Source organism: Cyprinus carpio, chromosome B11, assembly GCF_018340385.1.
Source record: "Cyprinus carpio isolate SPL01 chromosome B11, ASM1834038v1, whole genome shotgun sequence".
Classification (NCBI taxonomy): domain Eukaryota; kingdom Metazoa; phylum Chordata; class Actinopteri; order Cypriniformes; family Cyprinidae; genus Cyprinus; species Cyprinus carpio.
In genome coordinates, this window is record NC_056607.1 from 21,584,205 (window position 1) to 21,600,312 (window position 16,108).

The 16,108-nt window shown below is 34.9% G+C and overlaps 1 protein-coding gene across 1 annotated transcript; it reads right to left on the reverse strand.

The window, feature by feature from the left end:
• Positions 1–1,574: 1,574 nt before the first annotated feature.
• On the reverse strand, positions 1,575–15,840 carry LOC109070624 (ras-related protein Rab-3A). Its single transcript, XM_019087159.2, has 5 exons — positions 15,685–15,840; positions 10,248–10,475; positions 6,046–6,164; positions 4,424–4,548; positions 1,575–3,318 (listed from the first exon to the last, which is right to left on the reverse strand). The coding sequence occupies exons 2-5, from the start codon at positions 10,473–10,475 to the stop codon at positions 3,128–3,130; spliced, it is 663 nt and encodes a 220-aa protein (XP_018942704.1). The 5' UTR covers positions 15,685–15,840; the 3' UTR covers positions 1,575–3,127.
• Between the last annotated feature and the right edge of the window lie 268 nt (positions 15,841–16,108).

Consider the following 16,108-nt stretch of genomic DNA (forward strand, 5'->3'; position numbering starts at 1 on the left):
AAACTAAGGTCTTGAAAGTAAATTTAAACTATCTTTGGGACGTCAACATAAAAATGGCTTGCCGAGAGTCATCTCTGCATTATAGTTCATTCATTCAGAACTGAAAATTGTCATCCCTTAGTCACCTTCAAGTTGTTCCAAAATTGTGTGGAATTGCAAAACTGGATAAAAAAATAAGTTCTAAGAGACGTCAATTGTTTTATAAACTCTTTTTCTCTGCAATTTGATATATATTTTAACTGTGGCTCGAACCCAATAAAGCATAACTTCAGAAATATGATTACCCTCAGCATTTTTTCTTCCAGCCAATCAGTGGCATTTTCTTCCATGGACCTTACGCTGACTGTTACCATGACAACAGCTGATTCAGCCTTAATCCTAACATGATGGAAAATAGCAGTGGAGTGCTGCTATTTTTAGGTCAACGCCAATAGTTTGTCTTTAGTTCTCTTGTGGTTGTTTTGTCAATGAAACTGCACAGAGAGTTATTCATTTTCGATAAACCAATAGACCTAAGACAGGGTAGCACCAGATATTAGTGCCCTTATTACGGGAAATAAAAAAATAAAAACACTAAACAAAAACTCCATAAAATAGTTGTAAAAGTTGTGAGTTGTTAATATGATGTATTCAAGGACCTTTCCTCAAGGCCTCATTTCCATCCACATGAAATTCAATATGACATCTAAACAAATTCAGAAAAACAGGCAAAAAATGCAACAGCCTCAAGTAAACGGCACAAACTTTTATTTTTGTATAAGTTCAGTCATTTTCACAACATAGACAGTTGATTTGGTAAAGTTCACCACTGGACACTTTGTAAGTACAGTACATTTACTACTGCATATTAGTGTTTTTTCCTTGTACATTACACTCGATTATCAGAAGAAGAATAAAAATCACAATGGAAAGCATGAATAAAAATAATTCTAGATAAAAATGTAGGAAATGGAGAACAAACACACAAACACATCTGAACGTGGAGTGGATACCTTACATGGTGAGCTGTGATGTTAATAAAGATTCAAACTCATTATATTCTCATTTCTGATATGCATGGGGCTCACTAAGCTCCTCTATCTACTGTATATCTTCTGCTTATTAGGCCAAAATGGGACCCACCTTCAAACAACTCGTCCCAGGCCTCATGGATGTAGCAATGGTTCTGCTGACATCAACATATACATATATATATAATTTTATTTATTTTTTCCCCAGTTTGAAATAACGAACAGCATTCGCCACAAATACAGTCAGGCCTTTGAATTTCAGCAAACCTGCTCCACAGTAGACGTCACAGTCAGTCTATCTGCCTGCTTTGGTTTACAACAGTACTTTGCGACTAGGATTTAAACCACTTACTCAAACAATCACATTTCCATTCCATCCTACAAAAACGTACTGTGAACAGAACGATAAATAATCTGCAACACATGAAAAGATATATTCTTCTATATTGCTCTGTAATAAAGTGACACATTCATTCACAAGCAGGCATACACAACAGCAGGTAAAGAACATCCTTTAAATCCTCTTTTTATATATTTTTTGTTAATATCACTTAGATTTTTTTAAAAGCCCATAATCGATACAACACAGTCCACACATAAAACCAAAGACTCAAATGTAATTTACAGTATGTTTTCACTAAAGGAAGACAGAATAGCAAAGGAAAGATGCAGGAATAATCAGGGAGGATCTTGCACATGTAAACATTAATACTTACCATGGGCTTTTTTTCTTTTTTTTTTTTTTTTTCAAACTGATTTTTGCATTATTGTTGCAGGCCTGGTAGCCACGTAAAATCTTTCACAGGACACGCCAGTCCAAAAAGTCATCATGGGAAATGCCAGTCACAATCTCAGTAACTTTTGCTAATTTTTGAGAGCGTATAAGAGCATTGTTGATAGTAAGTAGGTCTGCTGTTATAATGAAATAAGCAACAGCATGACCGCAAATCAAACTCTGATTTTGACTAGAAATACACTTGACTAGACCTAACGAAGCATTGAGAAAGGAATGCTACCACTATTTGCCTAAATGGCTTTATTTCCTTCCATGCAAATTTACATTAAGGAATGTTTGTGTATGATATCTGGCTTCCAGTCCCGGGACTGAAATTACATGAGGCAAGGCAGTGAACAAGATACAATGTCACAGATACAAATAAGCAAGAAAGGTTTGTGACGAGCACTGCAAAGATTTACCATGAGAACAGCATTGACTTCTCTAACTTTCTTTATATTTGTCAGAATTTCAAAAAAATAACAAAAACGTTTTAGATATATATTTCTAACTGTATTATTTAAATACTGAACTGTATTTATTATGTACACTTTTTGGAATAAATATACAGAAATCTCTGTCCATTTTGCTTTTTTATATTTGTTCATAAATAATTTAAGGATATGGAAGAGTAGAAGAAGAAAAATGTTAAAATATAATGTAAAATGAAGGCATCGAAAACTTATTTCAGATAACCGATTTTCTGTGCTATGCCGAACTAAGGCCTAATAACACACTCCTAAAATTTCAATTTAGGCTTAATTATAAAGTCTTTAAAACATAATGTGGGCTTAATTATAATTTCAGGCCTAATCAAACCCTTAAAGGGATAGTTCACCTAAAAATGAGAATTCTGTCATTACTTATGGTCCCTCAAGTTGTTCCAAACCCCTATGAGTTTCTTTTGTCTGCTCAACACAAAAGAAGATATTTTAAAGAATGTTGGTCACCAAACAGTTGTTTTTTTCCATACTATGTGAGTAAAAGTGGACCAGCAACTGTTCGGTTAAACACATTTTTTCAAATGTCCTTTGTGTTCAATCCTCATACAGGTTTGGAACAACATGAAGGTGATCAAATAATCACAGAATTTTAATTTTTAGGTAAACTATCCCTTTAAAATGCGCTAAGGCTTTCCTTTAAAAACAGAATGGTTAAAAAATATCATTAAAGTTTGAGATGTCAAAATGATTATTTGGAGAGGAGGGGGAGGGGCTAGAGGGTGTGGCCAGAGACGGCGGTATGGGAACTGAGGGTTTTATGTTTCTATTTTTTTTCAAAAACCTAAATGGGTGGTTTTTGTGTGTTGGTGCAAGGCAGTGCAGCTAGAGCCGTGGGATTTTCAGCAGGCGCAGTCCTGGTGCGGAGCGGTGGGCTGCTCCGTGAGCTGCGGCCCCTGTTTGGCTCCCGTCACTGCAGGATCGGCGGCATCCAGGCTCTCTGACATCTTCTCGCAAATTATGTCAACCAGTCGCTCGAAGGTTTGCTTAACATTAATGTTGTCCTTGGCACTGGCCTCAAAAAACTCAAAACCTGGAGATTAAAGAAGAAACCAAGTCAAGACCAAGGCTCTAAAACCCAGTGAGCTGCCTACAATAGCAGCATGTTCACACATTTTATCATTTCAAAATTTAATAAAAAAGTCCATACTTTTCCAGAGTCAAACTTATTTGTAAAAATTTTCAGACCATATTTAAAATCTTTTATCCACCTTTTAACATGTATGTCACTTTGTGACTATGCATGCTATTATGCCATTAACATTTAATAATTTAGCAGATGCTTTTATCCAAAGCAACTTACAAATGTCTAACGCAGTACACATAGCAAGGTGTTTTTTTGTAATTAGAAGAATAAAAAGTGGACAGAAAATAAATAAGTTATTATTTTTATAATAAATATATACATAGAAAAAAAGAATAGAGAACATAAATTCTCTCTGAATAAATATTCATTTTCTCATGCACATCGCAGATTCAATCTCACATGTTCACCATATGCACTGATTTTCTCAAAGCTATATCATGATGAGAAGAAACCTAAAACGCTTTAGAACCTGAATATATTTACCTCTGACATAGCGGTTTGATACTGTAATTGTGGTTTGTTGTTGCATGATCACCAAACAGCAAAGTGCAGTCTGATTTAAATGGTTGTGCTTTAGCGAAGAGACTTGCTTATGATAAAGACAGTTTTGCGTTATGATAATATACGTTTTGAATTTATTCAGTCATGTTAAACTATCACTAAACATTTGGCTGCATGCTCCAAATGGCATACAAAACACTCTGCTTATATGGTGAATTTATTTGTAGAATTTCTCAATTTCACATTTTAGAAAAAAAATAATAGGGCCAACTGTCCAGAAACACAAACAGTTTTCCATACTCGTTTTCTTCTTTCCATACTTATCCAGACCTATAGAAATGATTAAAGTCAAATTCCCAACTTTTCCATACGGTGTAAGAAAAATTTCCAGGACTTTTCAGATGATGAAAAATGTCATATATTTTGGAAAATATGGTATCTATCAGCAAATGGATATTTCCTTAAAAATGAGGCTCATATTTGAAAGTATATTTGAAACCATTGTTGTGAATATCCATTTATATTGTGCCAACCGGCAAACACGACTTACCGAGATGCTCGGAGAGCTGTCGTCCCCTCTCGGAAGCCACCACCCTCTCATCCTCCATGTCACACTTGTTGCCCACTAGCAGCACCTGGGCATTATCCCATGAGTACGTCTTAATCTGTGTGGACCTGCCAGAGACAGTCAGATTTGTTTAAATGTTTGCTTGTTAAACTTTCTTCTAGGGCTGAACTTTATCACAATGTTTTTCTTCCACATCATGTGATATCTATATTCATCACAATATTAATTTACCATTAATGGGAAAGAAAATGCTTTCCACATGTTTGTTAGAACTTAATAATAAATGTATACACAACTTGATTGTTCATAATTTTCAACAATCTCAAATCTATCTTTTCTGTCAAAGATACTTGGAAATGCAGTATCCTCACAACTATGTTTCTTTTTAGAGAAAAATGGTATCTGTGAGGATTTCCAGTCAGGATTTAAACTGTATCCTAATACTGAGACTGCTCTCATTAGAGTTACAAATGACCTGCTGTTATCATCCAATCATGGTTGTATCTCTCTATTAGTGTTGCTGCATCGTAGCATTGCATTTGACACTATCGACCACAACATTCTTTTGAATAGACTAGAAAATTGGCATTAGCGGAATCGCTTTGGCATGGTTCAAATCATACTTCTCTGAACATCATCAATTCGTAGCAGTGAAAGAAGAGGTATCATATCGATGACAAGTGTAGTATGGGGTAACACAAGGCTCAGTACTAGGACCGTTGCTTTTCATGCTTTACATGTTACCCTTAGGGGATATCATCAGGAAACATAGTTTTCACTGTTATGCTAAAGATACTCAGCCCTATATTTCTTCATGGCATGACGAAACATACCAGTTCACAAAACTAACATGCATAATGCATAGTTGATACTGATGGAATTTTGGTTCCTTGGCACTGATGCCTTTGGCTTGCTTAGTTGGGGACACTTAATTTCTGGCAATATTGTGAGCTTGATTGCACAGACACTATTTGTAAAGCGCTATATAAATAAAGGTGATTTGACTTGACAATTATACTCAACGGAGTAGCACAGAGTAGTAATTTAGAAGCCCCATTTCTTTTCTTATTTTCTAAATTCTGTTCCATTTTATTTTTGATTTAATATGAATTTATCTCATGTCTCATGAAATGAATTAATACATTGTTAACGATTTAAAATGTAATCACATGAACCATTTATAACAAAACATTGCATTTTTTTTGTCAAATATAATATGCTGCTAACAAAAAATGAAAACATGGATGGAAAAATGTATAGCTTGTTTGATAATAAACCTTAAAAAATAATACTATTATTATTAATTTTACAATAGTAATACATTTATGTGATAATTTTTTATTTTGGCAGTTTGTTGTAAAAGAACTTTGAGATCCAGTGTGTGTTTGACGATAGTTTTTCTCGAATAAAACAGTGAAAAGCTGCTGAAGTGAGTCTTAGGGCAGCTCTGGAGATGAAGTTCATGTGTTTATTTCTCACATATTGAAACAGCAGATGCTGAAAACACAGCAAGTGTCATGTGTTTTAGGTTTGTGTAGTAGACGAAACTACGCCACTCTTCCACACACGCAGAACATGCTCTTTTGCATGTTTAGTTAACTCACCAGTCCTGCACTGCGGCAAAAGACTCCTCGTTGGTGATGTCGTACATGAGGATGAAGCCCATTGCTCCACGGTAGTAGGCGGTGGTGATGGTTCTGTAGCGTTCCTGTCCTGCTGTGTCCTGTGAAGGAACAAACCAGTAATGCACAAGATGAAATAGGAACAAATGCAAACCAGTGTTTTACAAAATACAGTATACGTCTGTTCAATATATTTTAGAATGTAATTTATTCCTGTGATGCAAAGCTGAATTTTCAGCATCATTACTCCAGTCTTTAGTGTCACATGATCCTTCAGAAATCATTCTAACATGCTGATTTGATACTCATTCATCACCTTTTATTATTGGTATTCAATTATTTAAAATGTTTCTTATTATCTATGTTGAAAAATAACATTTATCTGAAACAGAATCTTTAGTAACCATGATTTTTTTTTCTTTTACACTTTTTATCAATTTAAAGCAGCTTTGCTGAATGTAAGTATTGCTGTCTTCTTTTTTTACTTCAAACCTTTAAATGGTAGAGTATCACAGTTTCCACAATGATATAAAACAGCACAACTGTTTTCAGATAATAATAAGAAATGTTTCTTGAGCGGCAAATAAGCATATTAGAATTGATTTCTGAAGGATCATGTGACACTGAAGACTGAAGCATTACAGTAGAAGACTGAAAATTCAGCTTTGCATCACAGGAATAAATTACATTGTAAAATATATTAAATAGATGGTGCTTTAAAGTTGTTTTTACTGATTTTTGAACAAAATAAATGCAGCATTGGCGAAAATCAGTGACTTAAAAACCTCAAATAAAATTACAAACTGAGGGGAAAACACCAGCATACTGTCGACTTTACAAGTTGTACGAAACCCTTGAAGATTCCTTCATTGAGTCTCTCTCTTTTTTTCTCATAACCAGGAAAACAGGATTTATATGTGGTTTCGGTTTTTACATGCAGCTCCTCCTATCAAGAAACTTGAGAGCAAGTCTAACAATAAGCATCCACTATTAAGGTACTGATCTCTGCTTCACTGCACCAGAGAAATGAGCCTGTTAATTATATGAACACACACCCCATTCAGTTATTACAGGCCAGACTTATGCAGGAGGCCAAACAAGCATGTCTAGGGACTGACAACAAACTACAGCTTTTTAAAAAAAGGAGCAAGAAATTCAATAATCTTTATTTCACAAATCCTGCAAGAACAAAGAAAAAACAAACCGTTTTTAGTTTGCACTATGAGCACTTCACACATTTTGGCCTCTAAATAAAGTATTTTTGTAAAAAATTTTATACCTTTACATGTGCAAGCTCCTCATCTTGCTGACCTTTGGTATATTTTTTTTCCCCTGCACTTTTTCACTACTTGGTTATATTTAAGTCATATGAGCAACTCCAGCTTGATTCAACCACAAAAGACTTTCTGAGAGAAACATTAGTATGACAGAACTATGAGTTTGTCTAGAGAAGAACTGATACATAACATATCCACTATGTACTACTGTAATAAATCAACAGAAATCCTCACAGACGTAACCTATAATTCCTATAGAGACTTCACAAGAGCAAAATGTCTCCTGAGCAGCACTGATGGTTCTATTAATATACCAAGATCTGTGAGACTGCAAACCCTGTTTGGCTCTTGACTCTGATACCACAGTAATACATAATCATCTTTTCACAAGAATGCTGCAATCCAGCGTAGAGTTTCTGTTTTCTGTTACACTGTCTCTGAATCATACAGAGCATTATGTGAAACAATGACTGTTATGTTCAAATTTAATTTTGGTTCCATGCTAAGTAAAAATCAAATAGTATGCACTATGCAGACTTCAAAAGAGCACACTGCATGCGCTTGACTAGACTTTCCATTTCTAGTGTGACAAATGAACTGTAAGCAATAGTAACTGCAGTTCCTAACATCTCTTGGGACATCACTTGATCTGACATTTTTGAACAAAATTGGATCAACCATATAAAATGTACTTTAATATGTATCATATTTAAAATGCAAGGCCTCTAAATCATCAACATGATCAAAACTTTGATGAAAAACCTGACTAATACTTATTTAGCAAGTAGAGGGCCTTTTAGTGTCTAAAAATGGGCAAGTTCAGGTTGAGATACATATGTCTTTTGAAATCTTTAATGATTTTTATTAAGTAAATAGAATATCTTTTATATTGTTAGTAATATTTCAAGATGAACACTTAGCAGACTGAACCAACTTAGGCTTACTTTATTAGAAAAATCACTCAAAATGTGAGTATCAAATACGATCATAAAGCTTTTGATAAATTATCAATTTGCATTTTATAGCATTGTATTATATGTTTTGAAACTAGAGCTTTTATAATTAAAACTAAACATTCAAATATTAATCTTATTAAGACATATAATTAGGAAACAGTCAACTAAGATTTATATACATTTTATGTAAGTTATACTATATATAAAGATCTTATTGAGTTACATTACAAGCTATCAGTATTTCATCTTACCTTTTTTTGTCATATAAATATCAGCAACTACACCAAATTCCATAAAAACTCTCATAAAAAAAACTTAAATGTTTTTCCTCCTCTAGTATGAGCTCCATATATCATACTGTACAGTATAAGCCATAAAGGCCCTTATGTATCAAATATGATAGTGAACAAAAAACACTTTGTAATTTTAGATTTTTAAATGTATTTTGTCTAAACGCTCAATAAGCAGTTTCCAAAAAAAAAAAAAAAAAAAAAAAAAATATTATTATTTAAAATGTCAGGCTTTACAGGGTTAAAATGCAAAATAATCTCTTATATTTCCAAGATGACAACTGGACGGCACTCTATGAATCACTCTTGAGGTCTGACACATTTAATACTATTTTTAGAAATATAGTAGGGAATATATAGTACATTTTCTGCAGCATTCAGTAAATGGGCCTACACTGCATGATGCACAACAGTATTTTTTTTGTCCATGGTAAAGATGGTGGGAGTGTGTGTGTGTGTGTGTGTGTGTGTGTGGATCTGCTTGGGTCTGTGGGGTGGGGGAGGGTCGTCTTCCACCAGAGGAAAAATTTGAGGCACTGCCTGATACATCACAAACAATTCTGATTACTCATCTAGTGCATCAACAAACCTCCCCAACCCTATTGGTTACTGACCATCTTGCTCTTTCTCTCCATATCTCTGTACACTCAAAAAATATTTAGGCCTGGATTTAAAATGCATGTATTTCAATTGCCTATAACATGTCCAATTATTTGAATTACACACACAGTTAACATAAAATAATAAACTGAATGTTATGCATATTTGTCAGTCATACATAAATGAAACCAGTAAGATTTCTGCACTCAAAAATATATTTTATTACTGACTATTTGATTTTATTTGAATGATTTTTTTAATGCATTAATTCAAATAGCTGAGAATCCGCATTGAAATGTTCTTTGTGAAAATGACAAATTTTGTTTAAAATATGGCTAGATGTAAAACAAGCATTATTCAGTTATAAAATGTATGTGATTGAAAAATTGGATTGATGACAAATATATACACCTGGTTATTGTTTGTTTCAAACACATTCAGTATTTTAGTACTATTACAGAAATGTTACAGATTTCATTTTTGTTAAATTGACAAATATGCATTATATTAAGTTTATTAGTTTGATTATGTTAACCTTTGGAATCTAAATGGATGTAAAATTTAATATGCAATTCAAATAACATAAATCTTAAATTTAGGCCTTTTTTTTGAGTGACCACAACATTTCTCCATTAAACCATAATGGCTTAATTGGTTGATTTTCTCCATTAGTTGATTTAAAATATTTAGATTTATGGCATTTCTATCACAATTGTAAATATTTTCTGCAATTTTACACATTAAACTCAGCAGATGGTTCCTGTCCATTAAGCCAAATCTCTGTTTCTGAGATCTCAATGAGATTTATAAGTCTTAAACGAGACAGTCAATATCAATAATCAATATCAGTGACTTAACTTAAACACCAGTATAATCATTCTCAAGGAGTCACCTACTCTGGACCTTCCAGTAAGAAAATAGATAGAATGCAATAAGCTCCAAAAATTCAAGCAAAAGCAAATTCCAAAAATTGAAAAAACACCTTTAACTTCTTCTTGTCTTCATTAAACAATGACCACAACAAGCCCTTAAACTGGCACAGATGTGTTCCATGATCTCACCCAGATCTGCAGCTTTATCCTCTTGTCGTTCCTGTAGATGGTCTTCACCTTGAAGTCGATGCCCACCGTGCTCACAAATGCTGGCGTGAAGGAGTCGTCTGCATAACGAAACAGAAAGCTGGTCTTTCCAACGCTGCTGTTCCCGATGATCAGGATTTTGAACATGTAATCAAAGTTCTGGTCGGAAGACTCCTTTTGTCCATAACGGTTATCTGTAGCTGAAGCCATCTGGAGGATGCAGAAAAAAAGAGAATGTTTGTACATGTTTGCTTATTAACATCTTGGGGCATTTAGGCCATACAGCGGAATCAGTTTATAGCCATTAACACAGATGTTATGTTCCCAAATGTACCATAAACACTGTCAGAAAATAACAAACACTGAGAGCTGAGAGTAAAATGCATGTACTGTAGCACTGTAAAGCACCAAAATCATATTATATTTATATGACGCATGCAGCTGCTGCCTGTGAATAGCGCTTTACATAGCTGCCTATGTAGTAAGCAGAAAGCAGGGCAGGTAACTAGGTTTTGTAACACAGCCACTGTGATTTATTAGGCTACATTTAGGCGCATGCTGAGGATGGCACACCAAGCAAAAGCTCTATACTTCAAAATGAGTGTTTATTTGGATTGACTTTGGCTGAGTGAATCTTCGTCCTTTCACTATCTATCACTCATCCCTTGAGACCTGTGACCAAACAGCAGCGGTAGAGTCACCTGCTACTGAAAATCAGTCAGGCAAGGAACTCGGAACAAATTGAAATGTCTGAGCAGCTGCCAGGCCACGGCATTAATCTGACATTGTCTTTTTAACACCTCCATCAGAATGTGACAAGTGACTCAAAGCCAACTTCCTGTTGGGCAGGGCCTATGACATGCAGTGCAAAAGTTGTTCGGCTCAATGAGATCTATATATGTACCGAGTTTCATATGAATACCTGCAAGAATGTGAGATATACATCAAGATTTCTGACTGTGTTCCAGGGGGCGCCGTAGAGCCCCTGTGCCATGCCTGGGTCCCTCTGCAGTGTCCTAATGGCGCAGATTACAACGTGTGTGGCAATTTAAGAGTTTTTGAATATGTTAAGGCCCCTCAAAACCCCCGGAAGGCTGAAAGAAAATCCTTAGGGGATCAATAGGGCCCTGCGCCTTAGTGCCTTGTGCCCTAAAAAAAATAAAAATATATATATATGGTGGGCCCAAGCCATAAGTGCAAAAGCCTCCCCGGTGGCATTAGGAAAACATTAGGAAAACTGTGCACAGCGGGCACATGCATTTACAGTAACCCTCTGTCAGTCTGGTTTTAAGGGATACAGCAATGAAAGGGTTACTCTATAACTTAAAGACTGCAAAACAAACACACACATATTAAAAAGAAATAAAAAATTTGTTAAAATATATTTTTCATTGTTAGTCCATGTCAGTTACTGCATTAACTAATGTTAACAAATGAGACCTTATTGAAAAGTGTTACCAAAACCTTTTATTATCTAAGCATTTTTATTTTTTTTATTTTTTACGATTTTAAGGATCTATAAGCATGTGAAATTTTTTTGCCTGCATTACAGCTTAGTATTACAGACAAAATCACAGATATAAATGAAGAGACTTTTAAACCAAGGGTGTAAAATAGACTCACTCTCTCTCTCTCACACACACACACACACAGAACAATATATACAACTTTTGTAACTCTTTACAATAAGGTTTTAGTTGTTAACTATGTTAGTTAACATGAACAATATTTATATAGCATTTATCAATCTTAGTTAATATTGTTCAAAATTAACTACTACATTATTAAATAAAATTTATAGTTAATTTATAATTTCTGTCTAATGTGTAATGTTAATGTTTGTAACTCCTCTGAGGATTTTAAATTTATGAAACTAATATGTTTCCTAAGAATGACTTGTTCTCCATATATAAAAAGTTCTGAAGAGTTTGGATAATGCACTGCTATCTTTTTTTTACTGTTACTTTCTTCACATGAATGAGATTAAGTCCATGTGTATGTATCTTTAGATGTTTCCTCAAAACGACTTTTCTTCATGTAAGTTCATATAAAAAAATTACTGTTTCCTTTTTTACTGTTATTTTAATAAATTGCCATGGCAACACTGGTATGTACAATTTCACACAATTTAACTTCCTCAATGTTTTGCAATCATGTTGACAAAGTTTGGTGTGAATTCATGCGAGTTTTTGAGCACGTTAAGGACCTCAAAAAATCTTGGATAGTAAAGAAAAAAAATCCTTAGGGGATCAATAGGGCCCTGCGCCTTAGTGGCGACCTCAGAAAAAAATTTAACTCACAAATAAATATTTTTTTGTCTCAAATGCGATCATTTTAGTCACAGTCTGGAGCCCTGCTGGAACATACATGGAGGAACAGCATGCTATTATACTATTTCTGCAGTATGCATAACGCATATGCCTGAGCCTGCATAGAATTCGCTGCTGTCTAAATGCACAGAAATACTTGTATGACCTTCTATATATACCAACATGTGCAGTACTCAGTGAAATATAATGTGTATCCCATAATACAATGCACTCAACTTGACTTTTCATTTTCAGTGTCATTAACCACAGATAATATTAGATTCAATTTTATGCCTTCAACTTTGATTCATTATTTTATCAGACCGCCAAAGACAAATACTACAGTTCAAACTCAGCAAAAAAAATACAGCAAAAATATATATTCATTAGGGTGGGGGCATCATCTATCGCCGATGGCTGATACACATCACGATGCTGAGCCTGCATCATGATGCTTCAATTTTGTAGACATTGCCCAACCCTAATATTTATACATTTTAAACTAAATGTATTCCTCTGATGCAAAGCTGAATTTTCAACATCATTACTCCAGTCTTTAGTGTTACATGATCCTTCAGAAATCATGCTAATGTGCTGTTTTGCTGCACAAGACACGTTGGGCTGATTAATATTTTTGTGGAAACAATGATTGTTTTTTTTTTCACCAGGATTTTTTGATATATTAGTTTAGGTCAAAAGAACATAATTTATTTGAAATAGAAATCTGTTGTAACATTATAAATGTCTTTCCTGTCACCTTTAATCAATTAATGCATCCTTGAATAATTATACACACACACCACACAACACACTCTTTATGTATATTTGTTTATACTTGTTGAATTGAAATATCTTATATTGATGTTGTATTCTTAATATTTGTTTTCTGCAAATGAAGCACTTCGAGTTGCATTCCATGTATGAAAAGTGCTATACAAATAAATTCTAATTTTTATTATACAAGTATATATACTGTACTATAATAGGCCTATATCATAAAATACAGATAATACTTTATCAGATAATGCATTCTGTTTTTTTTAATACAGTACAGTATACATTTACATACACAAAGTATTTAGTAATCTCTCTAACTCAAACACAAATACACAAATATTAAAGAGAAAGAGAGATTCAAAGCTGACCTTTCACCTTAAACATTCCTGTTCATCACAGCATGACAGACTTCTATCACATGAGTCTGTATTCACACTTCTATAGGGAGTCTGTTCACACTACCATATGCTTGCTATTTTTACTTTATTTAGCATGCATACTGTGCACAGTACACAACAGACTGTTCAATACCGTGTCCCACAATGCAATGTGCTTGACCTTATATTTCTAGAGAGTAACAACTGCAGAGTCAGTTGTGATATTTAACATGTCTTCAATCATAATTTTGACGGACCACATAATGTTATGAAATACGAAAATTCCTTCAATTCTGTAAAACACAAAAGGAAAATTTCTGAAGAATGTGGAGGTTGCTCATCTCCATGCAATTTCAATAAAATTGGAGTGATCCACACAATAACGTGTATATAAGTTTGTATAAACATGACGATGAGTAAATTTTAATATTTTTACAAAAAAGATTCCCCAGGATAACTGGAGGCCACATATACTGCACAGTATTCAATAAAGCAACCAGAATTCATTCTGAACACAGACATTTGGATCTAGCAAAAGGCTCATTGGATTAGAGATTGGCTTTAAATTCTGGTTTAAGGGCAACAAGATCTTTAGATAGAAAGAACTCATAGATGTTCGAAGCGAAAACAGAATGTGCCTGTTCTAACTTGTATTAGAGATTTTAACATGTTTAATTATTCCCTTCCACTATGGCCTGGTTCTATGTGTGTTCATCACAATCAAAGCGACTTCCACCAGACGTGGCACAAATTCAACAAAAAGGCTTCTCCTCAGGAGACCCTGGAAGCTGATCTGTGATTCAGCACACCGCGTCTGGTGTGTCGGAAAGAATCGCAGAGCACCAAAGCATCCTAAAGTCAGCATCTCTCCTGATAAGAGAGGGCTCCAGCAGACTAAAAATAGAGGCTAACTTTTAGACCAGCTGCTCTTTCAGCCTAACAAAAACAGACTGCCGGAACGACTTGGGGAGGGGGACGGAGCACATCTTTATGGCTAAATATTGTTGTAAAATAGCTGGTTTCAGCAGCAATTACACTCTGCTCCAGTGAGCACCTTTCTCTTCCTTTAGACTCAAATCCTCAATAATGCAAAAGTCCGGGTAATCAAGACCTACAGCACTGGACACTGTGTGGCTAGAGCTGTGCTGTCCAAGAACCGTCAAGCTGATTTGCTTCAAAATACCAGTCAGATAACCCAGATCAAAGAAAACCCCTTAAACCAGTCTAAGATGGTTTGCTGGTTTAAGCAGGTTTAACTGGTCTCACAGCCTGGCCAAGCTGGAAAGTGCCCAAAACCACTTTGAAATAAGCCAAAAGATCAGCTTGGAAGACTACCAAGCGTTTTTAAACGAAGAAACCAATATATACAGTAGCAAACGTGAGAAAATGGTCCAAAGCATCCAGGACATAATGACTAATAACAGCAGTTTTGTTGAATGTTGGTGGAAAATATCATAGACTAGCGGAAAAAAAAATGCATGTGCAATATTATGAATGGTTCTATGTGACCTTACCTGTTATACTAGCATATTATATACAATGCAAGTAAAATTATAACCAGTAAAAGAGCAGAGCATCCTTACATAATAGGAAACAGCACATGTACATGCAACGCTGCTGCTGCTGCGGAGGATATTTTCACCTGATTCTCCATCTTCTGAGACGATGCTAAAGAACACAACGATTTTTTTTATTCTCATTTAGATTTAAAAAAACGAAGAGTCAAACAATGTTTCGATTCCGCCAAGGCTTCAAAGGCTATGTGGCAGATGTGTGTTTCATGGGGAGTATAAATAGAAGCATAGGATGCGCGATGTCCATGTCAAATGAAGGTTATTCTTCTTATATTCCGCTCATTTTTCGCCGCTTTCCCAGCGAAAAACACACACATGCGTTAAGGAAGGCTAATTATTTAGCGTGAAATATTTCAAACACACATTACTGCTCTTGACTTACCGTAAAAGCCGTTTTAAGCGTCGCTTACGCCAATACTGCGCCTCTTCCAACACCTGCAGACACTTTGACGTCACTTGAAAGACGTGTGACGCCAAGAGGGGGCGGGGTCAGAGTTTTGATTGACGGCTCGGAGAACTAACGCTAACAATGCAGTCCCTCCCACATAGCGTAAAATATTCAAGACTCATTCATTATTTAGAAGCGTGGCTTCGCTCTCTCCATAATTAATCAATTAAAATGGTCGCAGAAAATGAGCAACTAACACAGGGGTTTGTTTACATTAACGGCGCAGGTCAGTGTCCTTTTCGCCACACTGATATGTAACCAATGTTTGACTTTTTTTTGTTGGTCATGTTTCTTATAACAGATCCCCAGGGCATCAATGATTAACGCAAATGCAGTATAGTATATATATATATATATA